Raw genomic sequence first — 20,064 nt, 5'->3', positions numbered from 1 at the left:
ATGGTTATTTCTCAAAAATACAGCATAGTATGAAGTCTTCATTAAAAGATAAATATAATTTACAGATCAGTTCAACGTGTCCAGTTTGCGTTACTTACGAAGCAAGGTCCAAGTTCATCATCACAAGTCTGCGCCCCGCATTCGCAAAAATCTACCCAATATCTAGACCAGACTTAGCCGTAGAAACTTTCTTCCACGCAACATACGGCAGCCCACTGCTAAGAGGTATTACTGACGACGATTTTATCACTTGGTTCGGTAAGTCTGATGTAGCTAATCACAAATCTACTAACATAGACAATATATGTGAATGTGGACGGATTTGTAGCAGAGATTATGAGTTCAGAAAATCTAGCACAGTAAAAAGTTCTGATGAAACTACCGAAATGAGTACCTCTACAGAATTGTTAAAAAACGAAACGGTTTTTGATAACTATACATCGACTACTACTACAATGAATGATAGCACAGAAGAAGCAAGTTCAACATATATAACAACTGTTATGACTGAAGGTAGTTCCACATTTGAAACTACCACAAAGAATATACCAACGGAAGGACCGATAACTAAAGACGCAATAAGATCGACAACTGAAATTTTAATAAATACTGAAAAAGTTAATAATGTTGATGCAAGTACAACAAGTGATTTGCAAAATTCTTCTATCACAAAAACTGATTTACCGATCATTACCCCAATGGCAACTGTAAGGAATTCATCCAAAGATAATGAAATCGATAATAGTCTTGATCAATTGCTTATTCCTAAGGATTTCATTATTGAAAAGCCTTTAAAATCTAAACTGTACCTAAAGAAAGGTGATGTAAAGAAGAAGCCTTTACCAAGAAGGAAAGGTACCCTAAAAGCAACATACGGGGATAAACAGCAGAAATTCTTTACAAAAATCAAATCAACTATCTCCACTACAACGGATATTGGAATTACTACTGAGAGAATTGTACAAACTACTGTGAAAGGAAGCAAATTACAACAAACGCAAACGCCGGAAGTAACTAACAATATATCAAAACATGATACCGACGAAACACGAAAAAGTAGTAAATCTAGTATTGAGGTCAATAAAATCACTCCAGAAATGCATATGAGTACTGCAGCAAATCATATAGAGACAACAACATTACCACATAACATTGCATCCATTACACGTGCTAACATCAAAACAATACATTACAGAACAAAGAAACCTAAAGCCCGAACACAAATATCGAAACCAGACATAACTAAAGGTCAGAAAAATACAACACAAAAATCCTCGTTTGAAAATAATAAAACAATTCCACAACATGACCAAAACCAAACGAAAACAGAACGCTTGATTAACGTGTCCAAAGTAAAACCCTTGAAATCAATTAATAAGGAAATACACAAGATTCCGACAATCCCTATATCGGAAACATCTCAAGCTATCAGCGATACAAAATCGGACATATTGCCGGAAAATAAACATGGTTTTGAAATTCTCGACAAGAATCATATTTGGGAATTGCTCAAAGAAGACCCGGATAATGATTTTGGGAAAATCGATGATAAAGTTCAAGTACACAATATCGTTAATACTTCAAATGTCAAACAAAGCGACAATCGGTCATTATAAACGTTGTTGTTTAATGTTTAAGAAAGACTCCTTATTTTTATAACTCATGTATGAACGAATCATTATATAATCTTTTCGATGAAAGTGATGTTGTTTGTGTGTTCCTTTTTTTATAACATTTAATTGTGTGAAAGCTACATTTTAATTGTTATAACTTTATTTACTTCCATGCATTCTGCGTTTCTATAACTGGTCTTATAAAGGTTTTTGAAATCTATATATAATATATAAACATTTCACTTTTTAATGCTTATATTCAACAAATAATTCACTTGCGAATGTAAAGAACTATTGTAACAAATCAAAACACATAAACAACATCATCAATTTCAACTGATTCCTGGCACATCCGATGTTTGTTAGGATTATGCACGAATTCATTGTATTTGTAAATAGTTAATATAAGATAATTGTGACTTAAATAAATGTGCTGTGACGTTCGGATAGATGTAATGATTCGTAAGTTAAACTATAAGATTGATATAACTTTTAAATTCTGTAAACAGTTCCAATTTTTAATGACTGATTTAAAAGAAACGAATAGCTGCATACTAACAACGGCTTTACTTAGTAAATGAGTTGAACATCAGAACCGACAACAGAATTTTTATAAAATAAAAAGAAATAGCCGAGCAGTAGATGAAAGCTTCAAGCTTATAAATTAGATTCTACGAAATAATCGAAGTTAGAAAAGCTAGATTTTATGAGTACACTCGGTAATAAAGTCGCAGGATAGTAAAGGCTGAATTAAACTTCAATTTCTCTTTATAACAATTAAAACACAATGGCAGGCTGTTGTTGAATATAGTTAATTATTATTTCTATTCTATTTACTGCTATATCAATAACATTTGTAATATCAATGAATAGTTTTCCATTATCATCAAAAAACAATTCAGCGTTACTTCATATGGCGACTTTTTAATTCTTCTGGACTCTTTGGTCCCAGGAATGTAAAGTTAGAAGGTATATGTAGCAATAAATGAGTGTAAATATCCTCAGTGAAGTTGCCAAAATTATTTCGTAGTAGTTTTCTGTAATCCTATGTAGACCCTTGTAGTTATTGTAGCGTTCTAGTGTATCTAATGTAATGCGATTGCCCCAGAATTTCCATCCGTCTATACTATTCTTCTATATCTATTGTATTAATCGTAGTATTTTTGGCTCTGCCAGTGAGCTTGGAAATCGTAGATATTTGCGAAATTCCTTCCAGAAAATTCTAGTACCATCTCGATGTTGTCGACTTCTTGAGATGCCTATATGGATAAAATACATTAAACTTTTCATTGTGTCATGTTATTAGAGAGCCCCTAACTTAATAGTACAAACAAAATTGATAAGGATGACCCAGTTCTAAAATAAATTGCCTCTTTAAAATACCTAAAAACTAACGTTCGAATAATTTTTACTAAGCGTGTGTCGAAATTGCTACGGTTTCCAAATTTATGTGTAGTCTGCCTTTCTGTAGCTTTCCTAGATGATTTATTTGTTCGCTAGATTCATCATTAGTACCCTTCGTCACTTCTTCATTAGATCGTCATTCATTGTTATTTACGTTAGTAGTATCTAGAAGATTTTCAATAAATTTATTCTAATATAAGTAGTTTTACTCTTAACTTTACATTATGTTTATTTCTGTAGTTGTATCTCTTTGTTACTCTATTACCATTAGCTGTTACTCCCAATATTTTTAATAATAAATTTTAAAAATAGGCTTTTCACTTTTCTTATTTTGCCTTTTTATTGTGCGGGCGTTCCATTATTCACAATTTGTATTAATGAAAATGTGATTCTATCAATTCATTTCAGCGTTTGTATTTTTCTATTAATAATTTTTTTCTTGTCTTATCAGATACAATGACATAATTTTATAAATTTTAAATAGTATAGTTAAATTTTCAATGCACAAAATATAGCACACACTTGAAATTATTTACGTTTTTGCTCAATTTTTGAATGTTTACTTTTCAACGGAACGCGGATGACTGTACATTGAAAGAAAGAAAATTATAAGAATGAGGTTAATACATTTTATGATTTTAAAATAAGTAGTATAAGTGTATTGATGTAAACATTAAATTTTAAATCGTGTAAATGTACGGTTGTATCAAAATAGGTGCTTGTGCGGAGTTCGTCAATTTCAAATGTAAATTACATTTTGATCGCATAACTGAGTATAGTTTTAAATTGAATGCTTACGAAATAAGCTAGTCACTTGTTTGTAATTACTCGATGTACTGACAAGAGATAATTAATAGAATAAAAAAATACCTTAATTCAAAGCATTTTATTTATTCCTTAGTTTAAATAATCTTTAATTTTAAATGTAACACAAGGAACTATATTCGATTAGTCAACTTAGAGAACAGGCGACACATTACAAAAATCATTTTACAATTACTATTTGATTATTATATTGTAACATTAAAAAAAAACATGCACATAAGTCACTAGGCATTTGTAATAAAACCACATATTAATATTACTTTTCCAATTGCTTATATTCCATAACATTAGGTTGATAATGTTCGTACATTAATAACAATATACATAGTCTAGAAACACGAAGTATAACACAAATTAGAAACGTTATAAATAAAGTGAAGACTAATGTTATCAATGATAAAATGAAGGTCTTCATAGCAGAGTAGATTGGCAATTAAAAGTTCCGCAAGGGTGTTAGGCTGTTGGCGTGGTTCGCTTGCGTCTCTCATCTCCTCCGAGCGTACGCCAACCACGCTGGTATGTCCGGTTTCTGAGAAATTAACAAAATGGTTATTGGTTTTCTAGGATGGCAGGGTCATAGGGGCTCATAAAGTCGCGATAGGCTCCTAATTATTAGGGTTTTTACGAAATTCCCTTAGGATCAATCAGCAGTCTTCCTTGGTCTACATATATAATTCTGAAAGTACGCCTTTTTATTTTTGTTGTTACTTACAATGAAAAAACAATCATAAGGGCATTTGATTGTGGCAACTCTTATATCCTTTCACTTGATCAATTAAAAATCATGCTATTCAACTCATTACAAGATTGTTTAATTACGAAACGGTTGAGAACTTTATTATCGTATTTTTATATAATAAGTAGTTTAATAATTTGGTACCTAAAATGTCACAACAGAACAAGTAGTAAAAATTAATTAACCCATAATACATTATACATCTATCTCATACAAAGACAAAATATTACAAAATAGACAATATTGCTAAGCTCCTATGATGACAATATTGGCTTTGAGGATAGAACAAAGTGCTTACCGCGTAATAAGGTTAAGGGAATTTCATCAATTTAATATGCAAATCTGGCATTATCGCTTCCAGGAATATTCGATTATGGCATACAACTATTTATGTTGTTTTCAGTGAAACTAGCTTATTATATACAATATTTATTAATAAACGTGAAAATCACAAGTTAGTTATATGGTAAGTTTAACCATTAAACTTAGCTTTGCCTACAGCTCATTTCTTTGCTTGAATATTATAAGAATAGTTCATACGTCTTGCAATAAATATTTTCAAAACAATAATATAATGTTGTTATAAATATATAACGATATATATGTTCAGGAGAACTTCGAGAACTGCTTTAAGCATTATATACGGTAAATTTCGGTGCGAGCTAGGTTCATAAGTAATGAAACATGAAACAATGAGAATTTTCTGTAAAAGTCACATTAATATTCCTATTAAGTGAAAGTTTAAATAAAATCCATTATATCGTCAATATCGATTTTAATATGATATTTTTGTATAATATTCCGACCATATTATCTCCGAGATAAAATGCTAAATATCAATAAATACGTTTATATCGATATAAAATCTTTAGTGCAGAATATTGGAAATGTTATGATTTTAATATGCTATTCAAATATGAAAGAGCCTTGATATATACGATTTTTGAGTGCACTGATATTGTATTATTTTTATTTGATGTATATGAAAACTGTTGCCCGCAGCTTCGCCAACGCGGCCTTAATAAATTATCATGGTACAAACTTTCATCCCCTATTTTATTCCCTTTGGAGAAGAATTTATCAAAATCCTCTTTTGGCGGATGCCTACGTCATAAAATTTATCTGCATGCTAAATTTCTGTCTAGTAGTTTCGGCTGTGCGTTGATAGATCCCTATGTCAGTCAGTCACCTTTGAGATATATACATTTAGATAGACCTTCTACGATATAAAACACATCAGTTTAACTACACACAAAAAAATATGAATATTGCCTTTATTTACTCCTAGTCTACATTGTGCCAAATAATTTTTTTGATTAGAAATTATACTTTTGAACTTTAAACTACTTTCCATGAACAAACCACATTTATACTTATTACTATATTATGATAATTTTGAATTTCTTTTTGTTAAGATAAATAATTCAATTGTTAACATACAATTTTGGTTTAGACAAGCCGAGATTGTCCCCACATAGCTCTCACGTTGCCGTGGCATTTTGAAATAAAAACTATCCTATCTGCTTTCTCAAGTCTCAAACTATATCTGTATCTAATTTCTTCTAAATCGGTTCTGTGGTAAATAAAATGAGAAATAGACTTATGAAACTAACAAAATAAAAAAAAAAAACAACATTTATTTAAACGCGCAATAAAGTATCATATAAACAGTTTGTAACGTTAACGTGATAGGGTCTGCTTATATAAACAAGTACTTAATTGAATTCTCTATAAATCCTTTAGTAATGAAATAAGGGTTAGTTGTTAAATTGGTGTTTTAAGATAAATAACTTGATATATCATCGATGCTTGAAGTCTATATTAGCACGAAGTTAGAAAAGAGTTTTTACTAAAGGTTCTATTTTTAAGTACTGCTACTGAATAGATACTCGTACATTCAAACTACTGATTTATGAAAATGCATCTACAAATAAACTGGATTTTGACATTTTTCTTATCCTTTTCAGTTCATTTAAAACTTGAAAGATATCTTTACTAATATTATATCAACGGGAGTATATTATAGTTACAAGTCTAGTATTACATTAAATTACGAGTCTAGATTCAAAATTAATTTCGAGTCTAAAATAGAATATGATACGTTGCTTTTTACTGGAAAACATCTCTTTTTGTATAGAAATTTCCTTTGTCTACACGGGCAAAACACGAGACGAACCGCAGTCAACAACCAACATATTATCAACCATATACAACGCATCAACCGATATATTATCGATTATTAATTCTCTTCCCCATCGTCACATTTCCTTTTTAAGAAAAAGTCTGGGCCTTGGTATATATCAACAAGCTGTGTATTTATTATAAGCACAAACATGTATTCAATAAACAAGGAGCTAAACTGATTATCCCGTTACAACATAACTGAGTTTAGTGACCGACACCGTAATAAAATCGGCTTTGAAGTATAATTAGACTCGGGAGCTATTTGTTTACACGCGATACATTTCAGATCCAAAGGTCTATCGAAATTTTGAAATGATTTAGAGGAAATCTGTTTTAGTTTACTTTTAAATTTATAGCATAATGTACTAAAATTTAAAACAGCATGTAAATATGACTAGGTTTGTTTTGGGACAAGTAGGTATAATTCGTTTCTCCAATAAATGTTTCAAATTCCTCCTTGGTACAGTGGTTAACACGTGAATGTAGAACCGTGGAGTCCTGGGTTCGATTCCGAGTGGGGACTCACAAAATATACCCATAGAGAAAATCGATAAGTGAAACAGGTGTATATGACCTGCCCCATACCTCACTACAACAATATTTGTTTATATTCTGGACCTACACATAGATGAATGCAACAGAATATTTTTCCATATCTTAGAATCACTTATAAAAGTAATAGGGAAATAAGCGAATGTGCAGGATACAGGCAGACATCTTCAGTTTCGCATATACAAATATTATCATAAACATGGGTTTTTCCACTTTCTAATGATCGAAGACACAAAACGGCAGATAAATAAGAAAGCTCGTTACTAACTGTCTTTCTCAATTATTCATAATAAATAAGCTCAAATAAGTTAGAGTACTCAAAAACTTCGGGATTTAATGACGTTATGACTGAAGGTGTAAATGAAATTATCGTAATTTTTGTCTCTTGTTAGATAAAAGTTGAATTCAATTACTTACTTCGAGGTCCTTAGCCCAGTTTGAGTATGTCTCCGAGCGCTTACCAAACCTGCAAACAAACAAACTTATATATAATAAATAAATGAAGCATTTTAGGTGTTATGGCTAAATTTGTATTAGGTATGTAAAGAATATACCAGCACATTAATGATAAACTCTATAGTATAAGTAAAACGGTTTTTATATACAATATGAGAATAATATATCTTCTTCCGTTTACTGTACCGGACCACTTTTTGCTGAAATTTTGAATTTTACAAAGCTCTAGTATGAACAAGTTAGTTCATGTTAGTAAGCGGAGCCGTCACTTAAAAATAGTATATAATAAGGCTATATATATATATATATATATATATATATATATATATATATATATATATATATATATATATATATATATATAAATATATATATATAATCAATTCATAAAGTTACATAACAAAAAAGCATATCTTTTTTATAAAGTATATTAAACAGTATATTTCAAATTGCATTGAAGACAAGATAAACAAACTCGATTCAAACCATTTAAATTACATTTTATCACATTTCACGAGATGTACCAATTAGCTGCATACGTAGGAAAATTAGTCGCAATAAGATCTGGAAAGTGGTGTTTATTTAAGCTGAACCTATACAGTGAATACTAATTAGCATTTGCCGTTTCTCCGATTACCTAACGCGTCTCTGGTATATTCAATGAAGGAAACGTAGTGCCAATTTGATGTAAAGAACAGTTTTAGCGTTTTCGCTCTTATAGAATTCCGGTTTCACGGTAATTTGCATTTGTTATGCTTTTTCGTTGTGTTTATATACTTTTTCATGACAGACATATTAGACTTATTTTACACGATATAATATTATGTAAGGCCGCTAAATAAAATTAGATAACGATATTTTTCCACATTATTTGACCTTTAACATCAACCTGTTTCACGCCCTTTCTCTCCTTCTCACTACTTAAAATCATTACTTTGAACTTTAAAACTACAATAACAAGATATTAAACAGTTACATCCATCATGGGGTGAAAAAATAATACATCTAGAGGTGCCTTCTAAACAATCAACATGCATTGACTTCCCATATTGTAGCCATAATACAAATTCGGTAAATACAATTATGGAATATGATCACAACAGATCAATGAATCAAAAAATCTGTGAACACCCATATCTACCGTAATCACATACAAAAGTGAACATTAAATAAATTTCGAATATCGCGTCTCACGAACGAGTTTCTAACAGTTAAGGTCAGGCAATCCATGCGACAGAAAGGACCGAGGAAGAAGATGCCGATACATCTAGCTACTGACAGGAATAGGGATGTCGGGAAACATCGATATCGTACCTTGGTCGCGTGTGGTAGGAGTAAATGCGGTCAAGTTTCTGCAGCTGAAGGAGCCGCACAGCGCGATCTAACAAGTCTGGGTCGACACGGTCCATAGCCGCTACGTCGCGGCGGTCAATCCTGCCAATATATCGATATCACATCTGTTATACCATGACCAAGATACGACTCGATATCGGTTTTGGCGAGTGGTTACAATTATTCAGCTTTATATTATCGTTACGATATAAATATGATAACGAAACCTATAAGCAACCTATAAGTGACAGGAGCTCTAGTGACAGGAGACATTTTAAAAGCAACCCTCGTTTACTAGTAGTAGAAATTCTTCTCTACTTTATTTAAATGGGAAGTTATACAACGATTATTATAACTTAATAAAAGATAAATTATTATTGAAAATAAAACCAATCTTATAGCACTTTGCTTCAGCTTAAAGTTGTGTTAACTGAATGCTTCTACAGACAGATAAGATAGTTTACATATTTTACCATCATAAGAACTTTTTCCAACAAAGCAAAGTTTGTAAGCATTTTCAAAGCCTCGCTTTTAATAACACGTTCAGTGTGAAGACTCTGTTATCTCTATACATAAACTCTAACGTCGGCTTGTTTTTTTATTTATTTGCTCTTCAATAGAATCGTACAAAGAAAAAACTTAATAATAACATGGGCTTAAAAAAGAGTACGATTTGTTTGGCGGTAAAATCACTTAGAAGTGATCTCTTCCAGGCAACGACGGAAAAAGATTGTTTATAAACTTTTAAATATTAAAATAGCCTCCGAATCATTCTTACTATCATATGCATCAAATTAATCCCAAACCTAACTATCAATTAGGCAAAGTTTAAAGTGGAGATTTGAAGAAGTTATAACTTCATCTTATGTCTTCTGTTAATTTGTCTTCCTTGCATATTAATCTAACTTCCGAATATAAAATGAAAGTGCAATCAACAGCAAACGTATGTACATTATAGCACTTGAACGCATTAAACAAATGACATGTCATAAAGTTTAAAACGATCTAATCATAACCGATTCATTGGAGTGTTTAATAACGATACCGACTCATAACCTTATCGATACCATATCGTTATCACAATCCGTTATTAACGTTAATTAGTATACCACTTCAATAACTCGTTACGTTGTGCAAAGGAGCGTTAATGTAAATAGGGTGATTGTTAGTGACGCAACGAAATGAAAAATAAATGAGGAAACCTGTTGCATCTAGGATTAAAAGTATCAAATGAACAATTCATTTTTTCGATGCTCGACCAGCACGTGAAAATAGAAAATAGGATAATAATAAATATTAAGTGGCTTCGTATTCAATTTCATAGGATTTCTCGTTTTCCTATTAATATAATATAGATCTGCAAGTTGGAAATAGATATTTCATTAAATAAAACGTGCACGAGAAAATTTACATTTCATTTACAAGGAACAGTTACTAAGATACTTGAAAGTGGAGTTACTCAATTAAGCATATTGATTAAAACATTAAAACAATTAAAACATAAGGTACATAATTTAGACGCAAAACATAATACACAGCGAGGAATTAAAGATCATTTCTCCTTTATGTAGAAAATAACGAATCAATATCTTACAATTACATAACATAATAATATCACCTCCCAAACGCTCAGACTAACCTAAATCGAATCCATGGTTCACTTTTCAACCCTCGAGATCCGTCATAAAACAGACAATAAAATTGAGTATCTTATCGTATACAAAATCAGATACATTCATGATATATGACGTTAACGAGAGAATTTAATATACAGTAAATGTCAGTACTTCTGACAAGCAGTAAAACCTACTTAAACGTATCAAAAAAAAGTTTTATAGAATTGTATCTTAGCATATTGCAATTGAATGTTTAATGAACTCCTGATAGCTACTCTATAGGTATAGGAAACCTCTAACAGAATATACGATTTAACGAATAAGCGATTGCAAGCGCACTAGAATGCCCAGTAATTAATTGGTGACGTAATTTGAAATAATAATTAAGCAGTCGACGAAGAAGGCAGCATATTCATTAAGGGAATATGTATTTTATAAACGAGTTTATGACCGAAATGCAAAACATAATTATTCAAAAATAAATCTGATCGTACCTATCATATAACTATATATAAGAGATATTAAGTATTTAATAATTTATGCAATCACTCAAGCTTATTACTAAAAAACATATTCTGCCAGTGTTTCCTTTTAAATTATATCTTGTTTACCTATTACACTATAATAGTTCACAAAACTATGGTCAACATTTTTCATCTTGGTCAATAATTTAAAAATTTAATTCTATTCTAAATTGTACATTTAGATAATTACCTTAGTAAGTGTAAATATAATAATTCTAATTATTCAAACAATGCAGTTGAAACATGCATTTTCAGTGTAATGATAAAGTTCTTTCATACTTCAGTTCAGCAGCAAACCAATAAACACCAAACCATCTGCGTATATGTCTCAGTCGGATGACTTAGAAGACAAATATTTCGTATTGAGTAAAGAGTACCCACACCCAACTGTATTTGTTTCTACTGAACGAGTGGGGACATTGATGAAGTGTCTCTAGTATTGTGTACATATTTGACGTGAAAATTAACTATAGTTTTTGGAATGTGTATCCGATCATTCACTATTTCGTATGGCTCCTTAAACTTTATATGGTGTAAAGCATTTTGAATCTGCATGGAATTGTCTGTGAATTTGTTATGTATAAGTGACTAAAAACAAATATGAATAATGAAGTTTTGAATAGAAACTATATATCAAAAGTAATTTCGTAAAAGTGTGTTTATATATATTCTGATACAATTAAAAAAAGAATATTCCTAAAGTTGATAACCAATAATATATATCGGATTTTATGGTAAACTATAAAGATCAAATAGATATATGATATTATAAATAACTGTAATAATATCAGTGAAACATAATATCGGCAATAAGTTTAGGATAGATAGAAGATAGCACTAGGTGGACGAATCGAGTCTATACTTGCAATATGTTTCCACCAACGTAGACACTAAAAATACTGAACTAAAAATTCCTATTTGACAAACACACCGAAATAAATAATGTGTATTTTTATTCCACGAAATAGAAATGACCTTTAATAAAGCAAACTACAGGGATTATCTGCTTCACAATCATTCGACTTTTGCTTTTAACAGACGACCTTTACCAGATATAGAAAATGCGAGATTAACTGTCCATCAGCAATAATAAAAAAACATTAATAGTGTATCAAAGGAATAAATTGATAAAATATGCGCAAACAGATTTATGAAACTGGCTTTCAACGGATGTATCGGGAATTATCTTTGAGGCAGCAAAAGAAATGTATCAATTATGCCTTTTACAGAATAAATGAGTTCCATGTACCAAAATATTTTGTACATGAAAAAAATAGTATTTTACAAGAAATCCCCTTAACAAAATTGTAACTTCACGTATTATTACTATATACATATATATTGTAATATTGGTTGATGAAGGGATTATATAGTTTAAATGTAATATTTCAAATACATTATACCCAATTTTTTGTGTTAATCGACTACACAATAACTTCGTCATAAACCGTTGCATACATTATAAAACTATCCTAGACACCATTTCTAAACCTACATCCTGTTAAAAATAACCTCCATTATGTCATAATACAAACTATTCCACGCCTTAATACAAAAAGCCTTTGTTGTGATGAAATTGAAATTTCTAAACGTATTTTATTGTAGAGTCACTTTCACAAAGAAAAGGTTCAACTTTTTAACGCATTCAAAGTAAGTTTGAAAGCTTTAGACACACGCTCCGCATGAGGTTAACGTTCTTAAGATAAAAGCGATAAATTAATCCAATATAGAAAAACAAAATAACACGTTATATATAATTTCATTGATCATATGATCAACACTAAAATAGTGCTTATATAACAATAAATTGAATACTTATAAACATTTTGCATATATTTATTATTTATATTTTCAATTGTTTCTCAGTACAAACAATTGAAAATCATATATGCGACTATTATTTAAAAGGACTGACTGATAAAGCTGTATATATAATGATCAATATAATTTTGCATAGCTATACTTACAAACAAGTATGGAAATTGATTGTATAAAACAATCATAAACTCCAGAATAATACAAACCAGCTGTATTCGATTATAAAACACAATACACATTTGCAATATTAAATAAATATAGTTATAGAGTATAGTATATAGTCAACAAAAACTGACGCTTGCTTTTCGTGGGTTCCTATCACTTGGCCCTCGCTGCGTCCTTGATCCATCACGTGCGATACATTTTATACTAAGCTATTTTACCCCTAGTACTAACCCTCTGGAATACTAAGTAATTACAAATTTATATGTTGTAACATATTATCTATATTCTTTCCAATTCCTTGTAAATTTAAAGCTTTAAATAGCTTTAAAATCATTTAATAGAACCAATGGTTATAAACTAATGGTAGTTGGTAATTTATACTACTTTTCTACGCGAATGTTTGTTTAGTTCTAGACGAGTTCTAACGGAAGTTCATTAGTGTAACAAGTCTGTGTTCGAATAAGATTCGAGAAAATTACACAATAAAAAACACAACTTTACAATCTCATGTTTAGATGGAGACTATAGCTAATCAGGTTGACCGTTAAAGGAATGCAATTTCAAGTTGGACTCTCTTGGTAAATACTATGCTTTTTTACACGTACAGATAAATATCTCATTTATTTGTTATAAATAACATAAAAAGTCTTGTTCAAAACTCATGTTTATGACATAATTTATATTTTATTAAAGGATCTGCTGGTTTTGGGTTAGCTTTATCATATATTAGTAAAACATAAGTTCTCTTGTTCTCTTTATATTTCTACTTTTTTTAAATTATTAATTGTTAAATGTATAAAAAAGTTGCGATATTTTTAATAGTTTAGTAGTTTATTATTTGATTCCTAGAACATGCTGTCTTATAAAATTCCTGAAAATTAAAAATTTAATTAGGTTCAATGAAGGAACTTGAAAAGCACTCCTACTATGGCTTCCTTTATTGTATGCAAAAATATTTTCAACGAAGATTGAGTTAAACTGCTATTGTACTTTGTAAAATTCCATTCATTAGAAATATTGTCATAGCAATTTATTATAGTTATATTTTTTCTTTCATATTTACTCGAACTGCGAGCAAACTTTTTTTTGGAAATGAAGTGAAAGTTTTTTTTTTATAAAATAGGTTCATACCAACAACATTCGTCGAGAGAAGACATGTAAAAAGATCTACTCATATTTGAATGTCCAATAAAAAGTTTAATTTCATTTACCTACCTCGCGGTGTATAAGCTTTTATTAAAAATTCATTAAATTTAATTATTTAAAAACGTGAGCAGGAAGGGCCTTAACACAAGCCAAGTTTTATGACGAGGCAAATTTGATTGCTTCAAATATGTTTACAAAATTACTTTTTTATGTAACGCAATAAAACTGCGTTTTGCGGTTTTAATTCATATTTGATTAAACTTGGAAAAAAAGATTCAAAAGTAAAAGATGAGGCGAAACTTCAAACGTAAATGAAACCTTTTATAGTACAATATACGAAATTAGGAGTTATAGATCAATTTAAAATAAGGTTCATAATTATTAAGCACATATTAGATTCTTTATCATAGTTACTTTGCATGCGTTTTTATAAACCCCTAAAAGTCTCGTACTTATAACCAAAGAATGACACATTTGAGATAAAAACGAAAATAAAATTCTCTTAAAAAATGTATTCACCTCCAACATTTCAAGATATACAACGTAGAATGCTTAGGCACTGCCATATCAATAAAACAACGAAACAATAAAGAATCAACCGTCACCACACGCGCATTTTCCAACAATTACAAGGACATGAGACAAAATGCTTTCACAATCCCATTTCAACTTTTCCCGGGGGTGTAACTGTGGGTTTGGAACGTGTAATTTGTTGCATGCCGTCTTATCCCGTCCAGCGTTCGCCGGCTGTAATGATGACGTAATAAGCACTTTGTAACTGCACGTTGAAGGTACGAAACGTTTTTGAAACAGAATTACGCTTGCAATTTTCGCGTAATACATGCCAAATTTAGGTCTTAACAATAGCAAAGTATGTAAATTGGTTGGTTTATTCCAACAATAACTAAAACAAAAACTATCGCTTTCTTTAACTAAGTTCTTTCCTTTTTAACAATATTCTTCGAAAGGAATTAACGATATAAGCGTCATAACAATAAATAAATAAACTCTATTAAACAATGATGTTATGATTTCTAAACGTAGGTAATAAATAATAGTTAAGAATGTAATAAAACCTATTCCAATGAAGGAAATGGCGGATATTAATTTTTTTCTCACATACGAGACACATTTGAAATTTATGAGTGGCTCCTGAATGTTATTTTACCATTGTGTGGTCACAAAAGACGTTTTGCGTTTCAATGTAGTGTTTATTTTAATATTTGCTTTCTCGACTCGTGATAATGCAACAAAAGTTTTATTAAAATATTTACATTTCAACACTATAAAGAATGAAAATAATATGCCGCAGGATTCATCTATAACAAATTTCATTGAATGAACTGGACCGAATCTTTCTAGAACAAAACTTCAGTTTCCAAATAAAATGCTCATAATTAGATTTACATGCCTATGTTTTTACGAGTGATATGAAATCAAGAATTCCGATCACGCCATTGCATAATTTAATGTATTTGTATATTAATCTAAATATCAGTGACTTTGCCAAAGAATGGAAAACGAATTTCAATACTTTTTGTTCGGACACGTTCTCTCTCAGTGTATTCATTGAATAAATTATGAAGTTTCAAAGTATTTTGAACTGAAAGTACGTAAAGGTCAAAAACAAATTTTTAAGAAGCTTCTCAAATTCTACATGTGTTCAACGTTCTGACAGTAACTGTAAACTACTACGCTTTAGTTTGCCATAGCAATGATGAAAATTAAATGTTATAAAAATATTTAATGCAGATTAGATGTCGACACAATACTCCTGCTTGACCACCGCCAAACATTTTAATAGAACTTTGATCACTTCTGAATGAAAGCATATCATATACTAGTTGCGCCCCGCGGTTACAACCGCGTAAGTGCGTATCCCGTAGGAATATCGGGATAAAAAATTGCCTATATGTTTTTCCAGTTATCCAGCTATCTACGTAACAAATTTTACTGCAATCGGTTCATTAGTTTTTGCGTGAAGTAAAAAACATACACACATCCTCACTAACTTTCGCATTTATAATATTAGTAGGATGAAGAAATAAACTAAACGTGTATAGAACCTAAATGGTCTTAGAAATCATATAGACTTCTTGAACGCTAAAATAAATCATCATTGCAATATGGGCACCCAATAGATATTATTTGTATACTCGTATTGAGACACATTGGACAGTTATATGCGTAAATCTTTATCCACATGATAAACTGCATATATTTCTTCTGATGGACAAATGGATACCATTGTCAAGACTAATGAAAAGTATTGAATAAAGCATTTTGATTTTTACGTTTCAATTTTGTAAATAAGTGAAGTATTCGCTTTATTATTTTTCAACATTAAAGGAATCATACAACCATTTAATTACAATTATTAGCTCATTATCAAATCTTAATATGCTTCAGTCATATCTCAGTTACGTTATCCATTAGAATAAAGCATATTTTACCCTCTTCAAATTTGTTACATATCCATATTTCTAAAATCAGGTTTAGACTCCAATACTAAGAACATTTATCAATGTTAAGGTTATACACATTTAAACGATACAGTGCTAATGAACTAATTAATTTATTTCATACAACATAAAAATACACACGGCTTCTCAAAACCTATAAAATGAAATATTCCAGATCAATTTATAAAGACTAAACCTTACCTTGGTCTAGCGGCCTGCGTGTAGTAGCGATCCAAGTCCTGCAGCACACGGAGGGCCTCAGCCATGCTATGGGGGCCCTCCTCACGTCCCTCAGCAATGCATATAACAGCTACCAACAGAGCCATGGCTACGATGATCCTCTTGCTCAGCATTTTGTCTATAGGAAAGAAGACGGCTCATCAAATCTCGCCATTTAACTTATAACTTATTAGCTGCGCCCCGCGGTTTCACCTGCGTAAGTCCGTATCCCGTTAGAATATCGGGATAAAAAGTTGCCTATATGTTATTCCAGTTGTCCAGCTGTCTACGCACCAAATTTCATTGCAATCGGTTTAGCAGTTTTTGCGCGAAAGAGCAACAAACGCACACACATCCTTACAAACTTTCGCATTTATAATATTAGTAGGATATGTATTGATGGCATGCCAGTTACCATGGCAAATACTGTTACGTATTATTTTCATACGGTACTCATGTTGAGAACAATTTACAAGTTTTCGAGATATTATATTTTAAAGCTGACAAGCCAGGAACGATTGAGGATGAAATCATGCAACGTAGATTTTCTTATGGAGGTCGTTAATGAAACCGTTTATAACGAGTCCCATTTGAGATTTAACGCGTCGGTACTTTTTATTCTTTTTGAAGGCTTGATTGTTACTTGGTTCACGAATAGATTATTGATAAGTACCTAACTGATAAAGATATAGAATGTAACGGGCCATGGGTCATTAGACGGACTTATTTTAATGATATAATTTTTGTGGTTTTAGAACATACGTAAGACATAAATAAAGTTCGAAATAAATTCACAGTCAAATAGTCCTTACCTCATTATGTTACACGTTATACCTACGAAAAGGCAATATAATATTTTTCAACCTTTAAAAATGTTTTTATTTTTAAAGTTTAAGTAATTCCATTGTCTTCTTTAATATGACCATCTAAACATTTCTGATTATAATAATGAAGTAACTAAATACATCTCTATAGAATCTATTAATCATTTTTTTTTTTATTATTTACGAGAATAATTTTACAAAGAATTTTCTGATGTCGGACATTTGACTTAATTACAGAAATGACATAATTAATGCTTACTTAATTTCAACATCAGGCTATATTAGCACATGTGAAGGCCCTACGATGTTCCAGTTATGCAATAAATATAATAAGATGATATAGATTATTGCTTACCTATTTATTTTATTGTATTAACATTTACGAAACATTAAAACGTTTAAGTTTGGAAATAGTATATTTTGGTACAATTTCAAGTAGCTAATGTTTTCCATACTTACTATCGAAGTATTAGCCTAATATACAGTACCGTATAAAGTTAGACAAATAGAATTAATTTCTAACAAATAACCTTTAAAATCTTAACATCATTAATCAGTATAATCAAATACAATTTGTCTAAAAGCTAATTCGGCTCTGTCGTTCCCACCAAAATAATTCACTCGAATCGAATAAAATTAACAAAGTTGTAACATGTGTCACACGCAGCTTAAATCAAGAACAGAATTACATTATTTTGAGTTAAAGAAATTGAAATTTGATGTATTACACAACTCCTTGTACCGAAACCTGAAAACAATATTTTGTGTAAGCTATAGAAGTCGGTGTATCTAAGACGGGTGAACTCAATTAAAAAGTTCACACTCTTCTTGTTATTTTATTGTGTTATTCCAATACTTTATTGTCCCGATCTATCGAGATTGAGAAAGTTAGAAAGAATGCTACAAAAGTTAACCAATTAAAAGAGTTAGCCGTTAATTAGTGACTAACAATCTGTCCTCGCAAATGTTTTGTTAGATTTGTGCTTTTTTAGTCTATGTTATAAATATATTTTGATTTTTTTTTGTAATTAAGCACAAGTGTAGTTGAGTCTCTTGCGTATTTCGATGCTTTTTCGGGTAATTTAAATTATTTTGGAATTCCCAAATCTCAGAGTAAATGAAATAATGAAAGAATGAGAAACTAGCTTCTTACGATGAAGTGAGTTTATTAAAAGTAACATTTATGTGGTTATTTTTTAACCTCTCAGAATCAATAACGATACAACACAGATGAATAATTTTAAAATAATAATAGCGCGACTTATATTTATGTTAAAATATTGGCATTAGTTCACTAACGCAGTTAAGACTTCTCTTCGCTTATGCATTCTTCTTTAAAAGACTTTAAGCCCACGTTAAGTGAACAACTGTTCATTATTAAGTTTAAAACTTTATATATTATCCTCTACAGGTTTTTTAGTTTTTCTGTCAGCTTAAGTTTAAATTACCGTCCCATCGTTTAAGTTACAGCTTTTAATCGCTTCTCTGCTAGTATAACGTCATTTTCCCTGCTTAATTATAAACAAAGTTAAAATTAAGACGCTACGTGCGTCCTCAAATATGTATTTTATCATATTTAAGGATAAATGATGTAAATGTGTAGACTGATAAGATAGTATAAAGTACATTAGAGGAGGAGATAACTACTGAGAAATTTTTGAGAAGCAGATGAGAGGTTTAAAATTTTCTCATTTATCTATATGTATTATTAAACATTTTTTACGTTTAAACTATTTAAAATATAACAAATCGATATTCGACAGAAGCTACTACTCAATTACTGAGAACAAATAATGCTTAAATAAAAAGGTTTTTTTACTTAACTTGTGATTGTATCGAATCGCCTAAAACATCATAAACTTTTAACGAAATCTCACCCTACAAACCCATGAGATTTTTATTAATAAAACTCAATTTTTCTTCTGATCTCAACGAAATTAATTGAAACTTAATGAAGTGTGGAAAAATGTTAAAAGAAAGGTTTCAAGTAAAAGGATGGAAGAGAAAATAATTAATATCTTTAGGTACTTAAATATTTTCATTTTAGTGATATCATTGATTTCATAAATTTGTTTTGTGTATTTCTATTAAAATAGATAAAATATATATCTATATACATATATATACCTAGTCTTGCCATAAATATTGTAATAAAGAAAAAAGAAAATTGTTAACTGCAAATAACATT

At 30.3% G+C, this 20,064-nt stretch overlaps 2 protein-coding genes across 2 annotated transcripts in view; one reads left to right on the top strand and one right to left on the bottom strand.

Annotated features, from left to right (window-relative positions):
- LOC119839478 (C3 and PZP-like alpha-2-macroglobulin domain-containing protein 8) overlaps positions 1–3,845 on the top strand; it is a 160,321-nt gene extending 156,476 nt beyond the window's left edge. The window contains exon 26 of the mRNA XM_038365758.1: positions 66–3,845. Coding sequence (XP_038221686.1) covers positions 66–1,616 — 1,551 coding nt within the window. The 3' untranslated portion in view covers positions 1,617–3,845. The remainder of the gene's footprint in view (positions 1–65) is intronic.
- A 273-nt stretch (positions 3,846–4,118) lies between these two features.
- Positions 4,119–20,064, bottom strand: part of LOC119837874 — a 23,087-nt gene continuing 7,141 nt past the window's right edge. The window contains exons 2-5 of the mRNA XM_038363660.1: positions 17,035–17,191; positions 9,085–9,204; positions 7,732–7,780; positions 4,119–4,371 (exon numbers count right to left, since the gene is read on the bottom strand). Coding sequence (XP_038219588.1) covers positions 4,327–4,371; positions 7,732–7,780; positions 9,085–9,204; positions 17,035–17,186 — 366 coding nt within the window. The 5' untranslated portion in view covers positions 17,187–17,191 and the 3' untranslated portion in view covers positions 4,119–4,326. The remainder of the gene's footprint in view (positions 4,372–7,731; positions 7,781–9,084; positions 9,205–17,034; positions 17,192–20,064) is intronic.

This window comes from Zerene cesonia, chromosome 3 (genome assembly GCF_012273895.1).
Source record: "Zerene cesonia ecotype Mississippi chromosome 3, Zerene_cesonia_1.1, whole genome shotgun sequence".
Taxonomy (NCBI): Eukaryota; Metazoa; Arthropoda; class Insecta; order Lepidoptera; family Pieridae; genus Zerene; species Zerene cesonia.
Note: the sequence above shows the minus strand (reverse complement) of the source record. Positions and strands in the feature narration are given on the sequence as shown.